The 15652-nt window shown below is 38.3% G+C and overlaps 1 protein-coding gene across 2 annotated transcripts in view; it reads left to right on the top strand.

Annotated features, from left to right (window-relative positions):
- The window catches only part of stt3b (STT3 oligosaccharyltransferase complex catalytic subunit B), a 106584-nt gene that overhangs the window by 74862 nt on the left and 16070 nt on the right, over positions 1-15652 (top strand). For both annotated transcript variants that reach the window (XM_061882121.1, XM_061882122.1), the window contains exons 9-12: positions 168-322; positions 6641-6852; positions 10261-10448; positions 12227-12398. In XM_061882121.1, coding sequence (XP_061738105.1) covers positions 168-322; positions 6641-6852; positions 10261-10448; positions 12227-12398 — 727 coding nt within the window. The remainder of the gene's footprint in view (positions 1-167; positions 323-6640; positions 6853-10260; positions 10449-12226; positions 12399-15652) is intronic.

Raw genomic sequence — 15652 nt, 5'->3', positions numbered from 1 at the left:
ATGTTTCCTTTCGAGGCAGTTTTGTTCTTTCTCCACTCTGATCGCTTAAAACTTTTTGTGAGTTACAAGACAATAATGAATGAACGGTAACATAAAACACGAAGGAAGTGCAACAAATAACTTTTTATGTGATGATAGTTGATGTTTTTTCCAATGCCCACTTGCAGCTATGCCAAGATACACATCCCCATCATAGCATCAGTGTCAGAGCACCAGCCCACAACGTGGGTCTCCTTCTTCTTTGACCTTCACATCCTGGTCTGCACATTCCCAGCAGGCCTCTGGTTCTGCATCAAAAACATCAATGACGAACGAGTGTTTGGTAAGGCTGTTTGTACTAACGTGTGTTAATAGCCATCAAAGTTGTCTTGTGAATGAAGTGGCAAGCGCTTGTCATGCATGGAGTCAATGCCACTGCTGATTGGTTAATGTGATCCAAGGTTTGCTTCGGAAGTACATAAGTTGGGAAGCTATCTGGAAAAAGGTTCCTGAAGGTTAATTGAGGGCTTTATTGGCAAGAACGATTTTGTAGTTTATACTCTTATGTATAGGGAGCCAATTAGGTTTTTGGAGGATGAGTGGAGCCAACGAGGTTTTTCGAGGATTAGTGTGATGTGGTATCTGTAGCTGGAGTGAATGTGTAGCAGGACAACTGAGATTTGGGCATATTGTATCGAGTTAGAAACATGCAAAGGGAGGCTGTAAATCAGGTGTATAAAACTTGTTTACATTGGGGGCCACACAACAGTTAAGACTGCCTTCAGAGGGCCGCTTGTATATACAGTTTACATGAATATAAATTATTTTCTCATATTATTCAACTATTTCATTTGATTTTGATATTTATATTTTTACTGAAATTGATGAATAGCTTGCTTTTAAAATTATACGTTAAGGTGTCAAGCAGATATCCATCTGTCCATCCATTTCTACCGCCTATTCCCTCTGGGGTCGCGGGGGGCGCCTATCTCAGCTACAATCGGGCGGAAGGCGGGGTACACCCCGGGCAAGTCACCACCTCATCGCAGGGCCAACACAGATAGACATATTTAAGTGTTTATTTTTGCTCCCAAGAAAATGCTTAGGCTATCTTGTTGCATGATCAGATAAAGTTTTGAAGATGTGCAATTGCATGCAATATTTTTTCTCTCAGAATTTTAAAAAATTATACTTTTATCAAGGAACAGGGTATCTGCAGGGTCAGAAAAAATCTTAATTCCTACAATTAAAATTTAAGGCCTTAAAATGTCTAATCTCCTAAAATCTAATAAAATGCTTTAAATAAGATTTTAAGAATCTATGAACTTTACTTTTTTGAAAAATGTTTTTAAACATTCATAAACTTAAGTCTTGCTTTTAAATGTTTCCATTTTTAAGGATGCTATAATGTTCCACTTAACTTAAGTAATCTACCTGTGCTACCTGGTCAGAATTTATCGCACACCAACCACCTGCTAGTGTATTGTGCGTACACAACGGTGTGTTACAGCTTAGCATATAGCAGCGGAGAAAAATTTACAAAAGTCCACAGCAAAGCTAAATTACTTGCATGCGATGGGTAAGTGCACGTTCAACAATTTGTGGCTCCAGAATGATCAATTTAATGCATGGTTGAAGCCAGTGGATGGAAACTTATAGTGTTCAGAGCCCGGATGCGGTGCCATCAAGGAGGGAAGCGTTTGTAAGTAAACATTGCGGTGAAAGTGAATGGAATGACAATATAAAAGTCAAAAATTCGGGATAAGTCTGTGCCAAAAATGTTGAAACGCCAAAAACACTTGCACAACTATACAAGGATCGACTTTACCCCTCCAAAGGAGTCTTAAATGAGTAAAGTGGTCCTAATGACCAAAGGAGATCAATATGAGATGTTTACCATTGAAATCTTACTATTAGATACAGTAAAACTATAACATTCATCCATCCATTTTTCCAGATAAAATCATAATTCTCATATGTTGTTTATATTATTTAATTCAAAAAATTCAAGTCAGCTTCTCATGCCTAATCTTTTCTCCAAGTTGAAATAAAATAAATAAAAGTTACCTGTGTAAACTAGGTTGCAAAGAGTCCCTTTAATTGAAAGAGCATTGGAGACAAAGCACAAAAATGACAATATATATGAGGTATGGTTGCAAAATGTTACTATGATTTAGTGGAGCCAAGAAGTAGTGAAGTCATATTTGCTCAGATACAGTTGTGATCAAAATTATTCAACCCCCACACAATTTTGGTGTTTTAGCAAGTTGGACATTTATTCCGTATTTTGTTTATAGTCATATCAAATAAAGATGCATTAAACAGACAAATGCAACTTGAATTACAACATATTTTGTAACATACCAAACAGTGTCATTTCTCTTAATATCTCATTGACAAAATTATTCAACCCCTTGAAGATCATAACTCTTAAGAACAGAATTTAAATATGGTCTTTTCAATCAGGTGTTGAAAACACCTCTAGATGTGATTACAACCATAACGAGCAACAATTAAACTAATTGAAATAGACTGTGACGCTCAGCTTCTTGTAGATTGACAATGGTGTATTTGCAACACGGTGAAGTCCAGGGAGTGGTCAAAGAAGTCAAGAGAGGAGGTAATTTCTCTTCATAGGAAAGGATATGGATATAAGAAAATAGCAAAGACATTACACATTCCAAGAGACACAGTTGGGAGCATAATTCGCAAGTTTAAAACTAAAGGCACCGTGGAAACACTAACTGGGCGTGGTAAAAAGAGGATGCTGTGTGCAACTGCTGTCCGGTATTTGAAGCGTACAGTGGTGAAAGACCCCCGGGTAACAGCTGAGGAACTACAACAGGACATTGCAGAGGGGGGGAACGCAGGTTTCGTCCCAGACAATAAGGCGCGCAGTACAATGCCAGAACTCCCAGGCGCACCCCACTTCTGACTACCAGGCACAAGGAAAATAGACTCCAGTATGCCAAAAATAATCTGGACAACCCCAAACTATGGAGTGATGAGACAAAACTGGAACTCTTTGGGCCTATGAATCAACGTTATGTCTGGAGGAGAAAAAATTAAGCTTACAAAGCGAACAACACCTTGCCTACTGTTAAGCATGGTGGGGGGTCAATCATGCTCTGGGGCTGTTTCTCTGCCTCAGGTACCGGGAATCTCCAGCGCGTTCAAGGCATTATGAATTCTATTTCCTACCAGGATATATTAGCTGCAAATGTCATGAAGTCCGTGATGAAGCTGAGGCTTGGGAGACGTTGGACCTTCCAACAGGACAACGATCCCAAACATACCTCCAAATCAACATCAGAGTGGTTGCAGAAGAAGGGCTGGAAGACTCTGGAGTGGCCTTCAGAGTCGCCAGACCTAAATCCTATAGAAAACCTGTGGTGGGACTTGAAGAAGGCAGTTGCAGCACGCAAGCCCAAGAATATGAATGAACTGGAGGCCTTTTAGCCCATTCCCAAGGGGAATGGGCTAAAATGCCTGTAGATCGTTGCAAAAAGCTTGTGTCCGGTTATGTATCACATTTGAAGGATGTAATTACTGCCAAAGGGTGTTCTACTAAGTAGTAAAGATTCATGTAACTAGGGTGTTGAATAATTTTGTCAATGAGATATTAAGAAAAACGTCCTTTTTTGGTATTTTGTAAAATACAGTGTTACAATTTAAGTTGCATTTGTCTATTTGACACGTCTTTATTTGATATGACTATAAACAAAATACGGAATAAATGTCCAATCTGCTAAAACACCAAAATTGTGTGGGGGTTGAATAATTTTGATCACAACTGTAAGAAAACATTGAAGGCCAGTCACAGTTGTCTGAAAGAAGTATATAGACTGTAAGAACAATTGATCAATGTGGCCTTTTGAGATAAACACTGCCAAGATAGCTCCCCTTTAGGTGTAAAGTGTGTATTGTGGCCTCATAACAATCAGCTTTTACTTTTAACTGAGTCTTGAAATGAAGAAGTATGACGGAAAGGGGTGGCATATACTGTAATTTCCAAAAACATAACACAAAAAAAATTAAAAACAAAGACTGTTGCTATTTCAGTGGTTCTTGAGTGTGGCTCCAAGTTGGCGTTTTTCAAGGACTGTGAGCAACCAGCAAATCTTCTTCTATACAGAGCTTGCATTGTGGAAAACAATTGTCTTTCTACTTTCTCCATTTTAAATTACTGTCTTTTTCTGACTATAAGGCACACCTACGATAATTTCATTTTCTCCAAAATCGACAGTGCACCTTATGACCCAGTGCGGCTAATGTACGTTATAATTCTGGTTGTGCTATTGTGTGAGTACTCCAAATAATTCACACACATGCTTTTGTACACCAAAAAGGGAATAAGCGGTAGAAAATGGATGGAAAATAATCTTATTTATTATTATTATTCTTCTCCATATTTTGGCGTGCCCTATACCTTACAGATTTTTCATCCAATTCAAACCGTTCCAACTTCAAACTATTCAGCCTATTAAAGAATTGCGGGACAAATTCCCAGATTTTCCAGAATGATCATTTTTTCCCTATCAAAATTAAATGGCCATTTATCAAACTTACACCATTTCCACATTTTTCCAACCAATTCAAACCATTCCACTTTAAGAATATCCCACTCATCTTGGAAATTCAAACTACCATTCTTCCAATTCAAAAAATTTTTCAGGAATTCCCGGTTTTTCCAACCATATTTGCACCTTCTTTTTTCAATAACTCCTTGCACATTTTTCAACCTACTTAGACCGTTTCACAGTCAAAACATTTCTCTTAATCAGGACAAAAACAAGTTTTGTTTGAACTGGAAAAATTCCTGGTTTCTCCGAAATTCCAGGAATTCCATATCTGTTCTCAATTAAAACTGTCACTACTACATTTCTCAACCGATATGAAATGTAGTAGTGTGTGTGTGTGTGTGTGTGTGTGTGTGTATATATATATATATATAACAATTTCAAGTCATTCAGCACATTCAAGTTTTTTACCATTTTCCACAAAATTTCCACTTTCCCTGAAATTCCTCAATTTTCAGGAAATTCCCACATTTTTCAAAGTTCCACATTTTCCATTTAGTTCGAACCATTCCAATTTCCAGTTATTCATCCTTGTTCAGGAATTGTGCTCTTCAAAAATTTAAAAAAATTAAATTAAAAAATTTAATCCCATAATTCACAGAATTTTTACTTTTCAGGGACATTTCCCCATTCAAAAAAGAATTGTCCTTTTGTCAAACTTCAACTATTCCCACATTTTTCAGCCGATTCAAACCATTTCACTCATCCTGGACATTCAAACTACCATTTTTCCACTTTCAACAAATTTCCAGGAATTCCTGTTTCATTCTAACCCTATTTCCACCTTTTTTTTCCCCTTTCACATTTTTCAATCGTTCTACCGTCAAAACATTCCTCTTAATTAGGATTTAGAAAAATTCCCGGTTTTCCTGAAACTCCAGGAATTCCATAATACCATTTCTGAATTATAAAGCTGTTACTACTTAAACATTTCTTGACCGATTTAAACAATTCCAACTCCAACCAACTCAGCTCATTCAGGACATTAATGCTATTTATAGTTTTCAAAAGGATTCCCCTTTTCCCGAAATTCCCAAATTTCCAGAAAGTTCCCATTGAAATGAATGGGACATTTTTTTCTCAAGTTCCAACCATTCCAACATCAACACATTCCATTTATCCTGGACAATTAAGCAAACACTTTCCGAAGATCCAAACCAAATTCTGGTTTTCTTGGAATTCACAAATTCATGGAATTTTGTAACACTATTATTCAATTATAAATTGTCACTACTAACACATTTATTAACTGATTCAAACTCTTCCAACACAAACCAATTGAACTCATTTAGGACATTCATGCTATTTAGCGCTTTCAAGAAATTCAGTTTTTTTCCCCAAAACTTCCAAATTACCAGAAAATTCTCACTAAAATGAATAGGACATTTTTTCCAAGTACTTCAATTCCCAAATTTCTCAATCGATTTAATTAGCTTTAACACCAACATGTTCAGCTCATTTCATTACATAGCGCCACCTTGGAAGTATGCTAGCTGTTCCCCTGTCAGTATGCTAATGTTAGCATGCTAACATATTATGCTAGCATTTTATCAAATTTTTTATTTTAACCTAATCATGGATTTCATTACCTGGCGCCATCATAAAATAAACACTGGTTAGCATGCTAATTTTAGCACACTAACGTCTTATGCTACCATTTTTGTTAATTTTGTAAATGTTAACCTAATAGTAACGGATTCCGGATGACGGGGAGAAGACACTGTCGAAGTGGAGCCAGTTAAATAAGACCACTCACAAAACGGTGTATCCTTAAGCAAAAGTCATAAAAAGACTTGAAGATGGTCTGTAAAACATAATCTATGCAACATTTTGACCAAAAAAACACCATTAGATGTTATGTAGACCACAAAGAAGTGTTTAAAATTTAGGGAAAAAAATCATACCCCTTTAATGCACCATATAAACCAGTGCGCCTTTTGTATGAAAATTGACCTAAAGAGACACGTTCATCGGCAGTGCGCCTAATAGTCCAATGCGCCCTATAGTACGAATAATACGGTAATCTTTTGCATCATCTCATGGATAAACAAGTCATTGATTGGTTTTCGTCTTCCTTGCAGTGGCCCTGTACGCCATCAGTGCCGTGTATTTTGCTGGTGTGATGGTGCGTCTCATGCTGACACTGACTCCGGTAGTATGCATGCTGTCAGCCGTGGCTTTCTCCAGTGTCTTTGAGCATTACATGGGAGATGACACGAAAAGGGAGAAACCCCCAGCTGAAGACAGCAGCGATGAGGATGACAAGAGGAATTCTGGAAATCTCTATGATAAGGTAGGTGGTAATCCCTGTCACACTGTACTGTAAAATAAAAAAACATTTTTTTTGACACATACAGAAACTCACACAATTTACTGCACCACTCACATTTCTGCAAATCTTAACATATCATTTTATGACATCTTTTCAATGTTGTCCCATGAAAAGATACAATGAAATATGAGGAGTGTATTCACTTTAGTGTGCTAGTCTATCTGGTTGCAATACTAGTCAATATGTTAGTTATGTTGCAGCCTTTTGCTGTACTTATTTTTTCTCACTCAACATGGGAGACTAGCAGACATGTCGTGAGGTTTTATCCACACATCCCACCAGTATTTTGAGCTGTGATTCATCTGTGATTCCACTGCAACTGTTTGATGTGCTTACTCAGTTATCAGCTGTCTCGCATTCCTGAATATTTGACTTAACAAAGCCTCAGCCAAAGAGTGAGTTGATGCCTTTTACAGAAAGCAGGAAATGGTAAGATCACATTTCTGGCGCTTTAAATTCTTTCAAATTATAAACTATTAAATAATAGTAGTTTTTATTGTTTTGTGTAATCAAGTCAGAACAATCTCCGTATCATAAGAGCCTGATATGCATCTTCACTTGGCATCAGAAATGTGAGGAACGCTAGAAATCGTCTGCAGTTATTCTGTCAACCTCATGTCCAAATATTTTCCACCTGGGGCTGCATGCAAATGAAAAATTAAAGATTGGCTGCAGCACTTTATATTTCAGAAAGTAAAGATGCTAAAACCAATACAATATACTGTGGAATCTTGATCTACAAACTCAAATAGGTCTTGAACATGGTTCGTAAACAAAAAAGTTTGTATTGTGAAGCAGCGTTCGCCATAAGAAATGATGTAAACATGAATTATTTTTTCGAATCTCGACAAATGTCCCTATTGTAGTAAAATTTTGGTGACGTCTCTGCGGCGCGAGGTGTCTACATGCAAGAGGTTCCCCTGCTGGCCCCACTATCAACTGGACTCTCACATTGTTAACCGTATTCACTCGGCATCCATGGTGCTTTTCAAAGTTTCTCGTTCTTTCCATTGGGTTTAGTTTTTTCTTGCCCTGATGTGGGGCCTGAGCCGAGGATGTCGTTGTGGCTTGTGTAGCCCTTTGAGACACTCGTGATTAAGGGCTATATAAATAGACTTTGATTGATTGATAAAAAAAAAAAAATACTTTGACAACAGTGTATATATACCGTATGTTTATCAAATATAAGGAAATAAATGATTAACAATCTCTTTACAGTATTTTCCAAATACAACATCAGCAGTAAGCTGCTTTGTCAACTCGCGTGCACACACAAAAGTTCCTCCTTAATGCTTTTAAAATCATTAACAACCATGTTGCTGTAAATTTAAAAAAAAAAAAAGTCAATTTTTACCTTATTAGTGGTATGCAAGCGAGAAAGGAAGGTGAATGCTTATGATTAATGTAGAGAGGGATCAAACTTATAGAGAGGAGGGTTTGGATGAGGAGCAGCAGTGCTTCTCCAAGCCGAAAATAATGTTCTTCTTTATTTCCCTCTCCTCTTCTTCCGTTACGTTGATTCCACTCTTCCAGGCTTCCCTTGGTCCTCGCTGCTACATCATTCTGTCCAGTGTGTCTTGTTTTTTGCGGTCTGTAGTGACCCATGGTGTTGCCATTATTGGTGTTTTTCCTCGCAAATAGTCATTTTTATTCCACAGCAAATTCGTCCTTCTTTTCAGGCAGATTTAAAACTTTGGAATCCATATTGAGTTGGCGAAATAGACAAAACTTGGGTGAATGGTGAGATAAGTAATATACACTGAGTGCACTGAGTGACTCTTGTGTCCTGTCCTGTGCAGCAAGTGTTTTGCAGGCATTTACCTCCGGCAACAATGATGGGCCCTGTTTTTTGTCTACAGGCAGATTGAAATTATTGACTAAATAGTATTTGCACACAGAGACATGGTTCGCACACAGAGGCATGTTTGGCTTGATCCAAAAGTTTATGAAGTTCGCAAATAGAGGGGTTCATTAATCAAGGTTTTATTGTACATCATACCAAAAATACATTACCTTTTGTGCACTCAGAATTTGAAATCACAAAACTCCTTAACTATAACAGCCAGGTCGCTACAATGATTAGAAATTAAAAATAAAATCCACTTTATTTTGTTGGTTAATATTCTTGCCATACAGCCAAAGAAGGTGGAGGGTCGACAAATCTTTGGATACTTCCTAAATGTTTCAAATTAGACATCATTTGTCCCTTGCTTTCTTTTGGAAAGAGTCAAATCGTCAATTAACACATTAGCAAAAATGAGTAACAAATAAAATAATAGTAATGGTAACAATAAATAAAATAATAAATTGTTTTTCTGGTTAAATTTTCTGCAATTCCGACTTTTACTCTTATTTTACCACCAAAGAATGTGTGCTTCTCATGTTATGAATAAAATGTAATGACATTCGCATTTATTGGTGCAATACATTCTGTATCAGTAAGTGCTTAATGTACGTTATGCTGGTTTAAGGTACTTTTTTTAAACCATCCGGTCTGGCTGACCACATCTGGTCAGCCAGGACGGATGTGGCGCACAACAGCGCAGCTATTGTGTTCGAGGGGAAGTTTGCTGCTGTTCTGAGCTTGATGAGTTAGGAGGCAACTTGAGGCTCTAAAAAAAAGAATAGCTAGAGCCTGTCAAGGTGGGACTGCTGTCTTGTTTGTACATTGATGATACATCGATGATGTTGTTCACAACAACACAAGCAGATGTGGGTGGGTGTATGGATTGTTTAGTCGCTGTTTCAAGTGGCCGTCTCCGATTAGTTCAGGACAAGGCGGTTGAGGGTTTTGGGTATGAATGAGCAGTACTGGACACATTATTTTCCTAAACAAAGGTTCCTTCTCCTCATAATGACAGCATTTCACTGACGTATACTGTATGTCAATTTCCATGATAGTCTGCATTTAACACTAAACTCCTTTTAAATGGCAAATCTGTGACTCTGTCTGCATTTACGTTAACGCACAAATCCTATGTGCCTTACTTTTTATTTGAGTTTTGTGATTATTGATCAGGCATACATACTAGCTGTGTGTCAAATAAAAAATATCAATAATCGGAGAAATATCAAACTTTCACTCTGAGGCTCTCCATCCTTTCAGCGTTAAAAGCTTCGGAATTAGCAAGCAAGTTGCAGTGCCCTGTTAATCGTTTTTTTTTTCGATCATAAAAATTTTATGATGTGACAAATCAAAATTTGATTACCTGTCCTGCCCTAACATATAATTACTTCATTACAGTAACAATAAAATAATAAAATTTTCAGAACATATTGAGGGCCAAAATTGGCCCCTGGGACGCACTATAGAATTTTCTTTTAAGTGCTACTGATGGAACTCCTTTGTAACTCTGTCTTCCCCTGCAGGCCGGCAAGGTGCGCAAACATGTGTCTGAACAGGAGAAAGCGGAGGAAGGTTTGGGTCCAAACATAAAGTCCATAGTCACCATGCTCATGTTAATGCTCCTGATGATGTTTGCTGTCCACTGCACTTGGGTCACCAGCAACGCCTACTCCAGCCCGAGTGTGGTGCTCGCGTCATACAACCATGATGGGTATGAGTTACTTGAGTGACACTTGCTCACACACATTTGCTGTCATTTGTTAATGGATGTTAAATTGCTATGAGAAGCTCTAAATCACATGTTGTAGTTCATACTGTAGTTCAAAAGTGGTTGGCTCTACATAAGGCAGCAAGTCAGGGAGCACATGCATATTTCATATGACATTGTGTTAAAATATTGATGAGTGCATGACAGCACAAGCTTTATTATATCGCTTCTTTTTTATATATTTTTTTAAAGAGTTTTTAGGTCACACAAAAATGGTTGTGTTAAGCATAAGGGAATTGCTGCAGTCATTGAACACTTGCTATTGCATGCATAAACAAAAATGCAAGCAGATGTTGTCCTAAGTTTTCTCTGTTTGACTTATTGTAGGTTAGGGACATAGAGGATTAGGGGGGGGGGGGGGGGTTTCAGAATCCTGTGCACTAATGTTTAAACTGTACTTCTGAGTCAGATGTTGGACACACCGTATTTACTCAGACACCATGCCCCAGTTGATTAGAAGGTGCATCCACCACTTGAACAAATAACTAAGTGGTTGGCTATACAGTGGGGCAAAAAAGTATTTAGTCAGCCACCGATTGTGCAAGTTCTCCCACTTAAAATAATGACAAAGGTCTGTAATTTTAATCATAGGTACACTTCAACTGTGAAAGACAGATTGTGGGGGAAAAAATCCAGCAATTCACGTTGTAGGAATTTTAAAGAATTTATTTGTAAATTATGGTGGAAAATAAGTATTTGGTCAACCATTCAAAGCTCTCACTGATGGAAGGAGGTTTTGGCTCAAAATCTCACGATACATGGCCCCATTCATTCTTTCCTTAACATGGATCAATTGTCCTGTCCCCTTAGCAGAAACACAGCCCCAAAGCGTGATGTTTCCACCCCCATGGTTCACAGTAGGTGTGGTGTTCTTGGGATGCAACTCAGTATTCTTCTTCCTCCAAACACAACGGGTTGAGTTTATACCAAAAAGTTATATTTTGGTTTCATCTGACCACATGACATTCTCCCAATCCTCTGCTGTATCGTCCATGTATCCATTTTGGTATAAAATCAACTCGTCGTGTTTGGAGGAAGAAGAATACTGAGTTGCATCCCAAGAACACCACACCTACTGTGAAGCATGGGGGTGGAAACATCATTCTTTGGAGCTGTTTTTCTGCTAAGGGCACAGGACGATTGTTCCGTGTTAAGGAAAGAATGAATGGGGCCATGTATCGTGAGATTTTGAGCCAAAACCTCCTTCCATCAGTGAGAGCTTTGAATGGTTGACCAAATACTTATTTTCCACCATAATTTACAAATAAATTCTATAAAATTCCTACAATGTGAATTCCTGGATTTTCTTTCACATTCTGTCTCTCACAGTTGAAGTGTACCTATGATGAAAATTTCAGACCTCTGTCATCATTTTAAGTGGGAAAACTAGCACAATAGGTGGCTGACTAAATACTTTTTTGCCCCACTGTATATGTCCTTTCAAAGGTGAATTGAAGGAGGCCCCATCACATGGTAGAATATTATTCTATATATTATGTGTGAATGCTTTCCAACAAATACTGTATATGAAATATGTTTTTTTTCTTTTTTTTTTTTTTTTTTAAATCACAAATCTAAGACCCCTAATACTGTCTCCAGTTAACAAAATTGAGATTGTTTCACCACGAGTGAGAATATTGAGTAGAATTACCTTGCAGGCATGTCTTTGTTTGACAAGGTTATTAACCTATTTACGTTTTTTTTGTTTTTTTCCTTTTCAGGACACGTAACATCCTGGATGACTTCAGGGAGGCCTACTACTGGCTGAGGCAGAACACAGACGAGCATGCACGTGTCATGTCGTGGTGGGACTATGGTTATCAAATTGCAGGGATGGCCAACAGGACCACACTTGTTGATAATAATACGTGGAATAACAGTCATATAGCGCTGGTGAGTTCGCATTAATCTTATTTTCTCCCTTCTATCTCAGTATAACCTCTTGGCTGGCTGTCTTTGGTCTGCTGCTATTTTTAATGCACACACATCGAGAAACAAATTATTTTTTCTCGCAGCTAGCGGATGATCATCAAAGTATTAAGTGAATGTTTAATGAAATTGCCAGTTCTAACTCTGCTCTCCTTATAAGCCAGATCATTTTGTTTTCATAAATTTTTCTCAATTAGTTTAAGGTCACCTCGGTTAATAGCCGTCAGTTTCCTTAAGAGGATGGGTGTTTTTTCCCTCTTTGCGTCCTTTTTAAACATTTTTCATTTAACACTTTTCCTTGTCTATTTTGTATCCTTTCTGGCTATTGGCACCTCATCTGTTATTAAGAGGGCATAATTGACTTTGGGGTACTGCAATACTTGCCGTCTTTGCTTGTGTTGTGTTGCATTTTACTTAAGGAATTTGAAGGTCTGTAATAAGAAGAGGGACCATCACCAGTCACAGTTTGCCATGTAGAGCCTTTTACATGGAGTGTGTTTTAAAAGGTTTCATCTAGGACTGGGTGATATATCGCGGGTTTGACGCTGTGCGATATAGAAAATTACTATGTCGTGATATTCGAGTATACGTTCTCACGCAGTTGTTTTTAGCTGCGGGCATTACACTATAGGCTCTTCCCACTCTTTCTTGTCGCTCCTTCACACAGACAGCAGCCGCACCTTCTTACACACGTCACATACTGTCACGTCATACGTCACATACATATACGCCCTCGCGGAGTATAGAGGTAGCAGCATGAGTAACATTAGCTGTGATGCTAGCGAAGTCGTGCGAATGGTATTACGAGAGAAAGAAGGTGCGAATCTTGTAAGAAATGATGGAATAATTAATTCCCAAGAAAAACAGCACGGGGTCCATCGTCTGGTGGTGGTTCAGCTTCAAGCGGGAATATTTTTAATAGACAACTTTAATTGGTCAAGTGTGGGGCACAAGCGTTGCTACCAAAAGTAGCATCATTTGAAAAGTCACCTGCTAATAACTGTTTAATAAATATAGTTTTGGTCAATTGACTTAGTTGTGATTTCCTTCTCTGCATGAAAGTTTAAAATGAGCATGTATTAATGCAGTATGAACAAGAATGTTTTAATGTAGACACGTAGAATCATCATACTGCTGTGATTATATGTATCAAGTGTTAATTCTGGGAGGTGTTTAGGGCACGTCCAACCGGTAGGAGGCCACGGGGAAGACTGTCTCCCGGCTGGCCTGGGAACGCCTCGGGTTCCCCCGGGAAGAGCTAGACGAAGTGGCTGGGGAGAGGGAAGTCTGGGTTTCCCTGCTTAGGATGTTGCCCCCGTGACCCGACCTTTGATAAGCGGAAGAAGATGGATGGATGAAAGTGTTAATTCAAGGCTAAGGCAAAATATGGAGATATATATCGTGTATCGCAATATAGCCTAAAAATATCGATATTAAAAAAGGCCATATCGCCCAGCCCTAGTTTCACCTTCAAGGATGCAGTCATCTTCTGAAACTCAACCTTGCATTTAGTCATCTGGAAGTGATTGTACCTCAAAAATAATCAACAGTAAAAAAGTTTGAGTTTATTTCTGTTCAAAGCACTTGCATGGTATTGAATTCAGTTTCAGTACATATGAATCCTGTATCTATTCTCAAAAGAGGTGAGTTCATCATCGATATGAGGTAGAATTCTCCCCCTTGATGGAACCAAGAAGATAGTTACATGGGAGGAGAGAATGATAGATGAAGGCTCTACTTTCCATTCGACTTAAAGATTCTTGGAACCATATAGATATAAGCTGTGAGAGCGTAACGTTCTACTTGGATGATACACCATGCATGCCATCTAGTGCTCTGTTGGTAAAAGGGATTTTACATCAATTTGTGGGTGGGAGGGAGCATATTACCTATGGCAGGGTTATGTAACTGCCGGCCGTGGGCCAAATGACACTACACCGGCCACCAAATTCAGTTCAAACTTGGGAGACATACATTTCTGCAGCAAATTCCTGTCTCATACAGGAACTTGGACCACTGTAACCACATTGGCATATCCTTGCATTGACATTTTAAAACTTGCGAGCAAACAATACCGGGGTCGAAACTTGTGATTTATATAACAGGCATTCCTTAAGACACCACTTTAAGCCCTGTCCCTTTGGCAGTTACACTTTTTCTCATAATGCGATTAATGTAACTAAGGCGTTGCTGTAGCCTTTTTACTTAAGAATCAGTCAGTAGTCATTTGTTCAAATTCTTTAGTTATACTAGTTGTGATCCTCAAGGTTCCATTGCCTCTTTTTTTCATCTTTTGGGGTAATCAACTGGTGGCCTGCAAGTTAAAAAAAAAAAACTTGTGTGACTCACATTTTTGCAGCAGTTTCCTCAAAAGGCTATGTTTACAATGTAGAAGGTCCAATTAAGATTGTTTGTCAAACCCAATCTTTTTATGTAGTTGTTCACATTACAAAAACTAATGTGACTACAAACTGACCCACCTGCAGATGTGATGTCATAACGTCACACGTGCTGTAGTGTTTATGTAAATTAACATGGCTCAAGTTTCCAGTCCTGTCACATTTGTGTCAATTTCAAGGATTTTGTGCTATCAAAGTCCACATTTTCTGAATGAAATTATGGCACGTAGAACAAAGATTAATTTTAAAATGTAAAACCTCGCAGTTTGTGGGATGTTTGCTACGATGTCTATTTTGAAAAGCGTGTTGGCGACCAGTGGGAGACGCAGACGCAGGAGTGGTGGATCGTTGATGGGAGTTCCTATAACAAGATTTTTGCCTGTTTTCTGCTCATTTGTCAACTACCGTATTTCCTTGAATTATCGCCGGGGCGCTAATTAATTTAAAACCTCTTCTCACTCCTACTAAAGGCATGCGGTAAAAGTAATTATGCGCTAATTATTTTAAAACCTCTTCTCACTCCGGCACTTACCAAAAGTATGCAGTAAAAATATTGTGTGATGTAAGCTTGGACCTTAAATCTTACTGAATAGCTCTTAATCTTCTTCCCTTTATGCAATTTCAAATGACCTGTATTGAAATCAGCCTCCTCCATTTTGAAAATGATGACAAGGGAAGTGTCACTCGTGACGTCACGAGTTTGACCAGGCGGTAATAAATACTAAGCATGCGCTAATTATTTTGGGAAGTGAGTTTGACCCGGCAGTAATTCACGGCAGGCGCACACTATGCCCTGCGGCAATTCAAGGAAATATGGTA

The sequence above is a fragment of the Nerophis ophidion genome, linkage group LG21, assembly GCF_033978795.1.
Source record: "Nerophis ophidion isolate RoL-2023_Sa linkage group LG21, RoL_Noph_v1.0, whole genome shotgun sequence".
Taxonomy (NCBI): domain Eukaryota; kingdom Metazoa; phylum Chordata; class Actinopteri; order Syngnathiformes; family Syngnathidae; genus Nerophis; species Nerophis ophidion.
The sequence above is the reverse complement of the archived record's forward strand: the minus strand, read 5'-3'. Positions and strand labels throughout refer to the sequence as shown.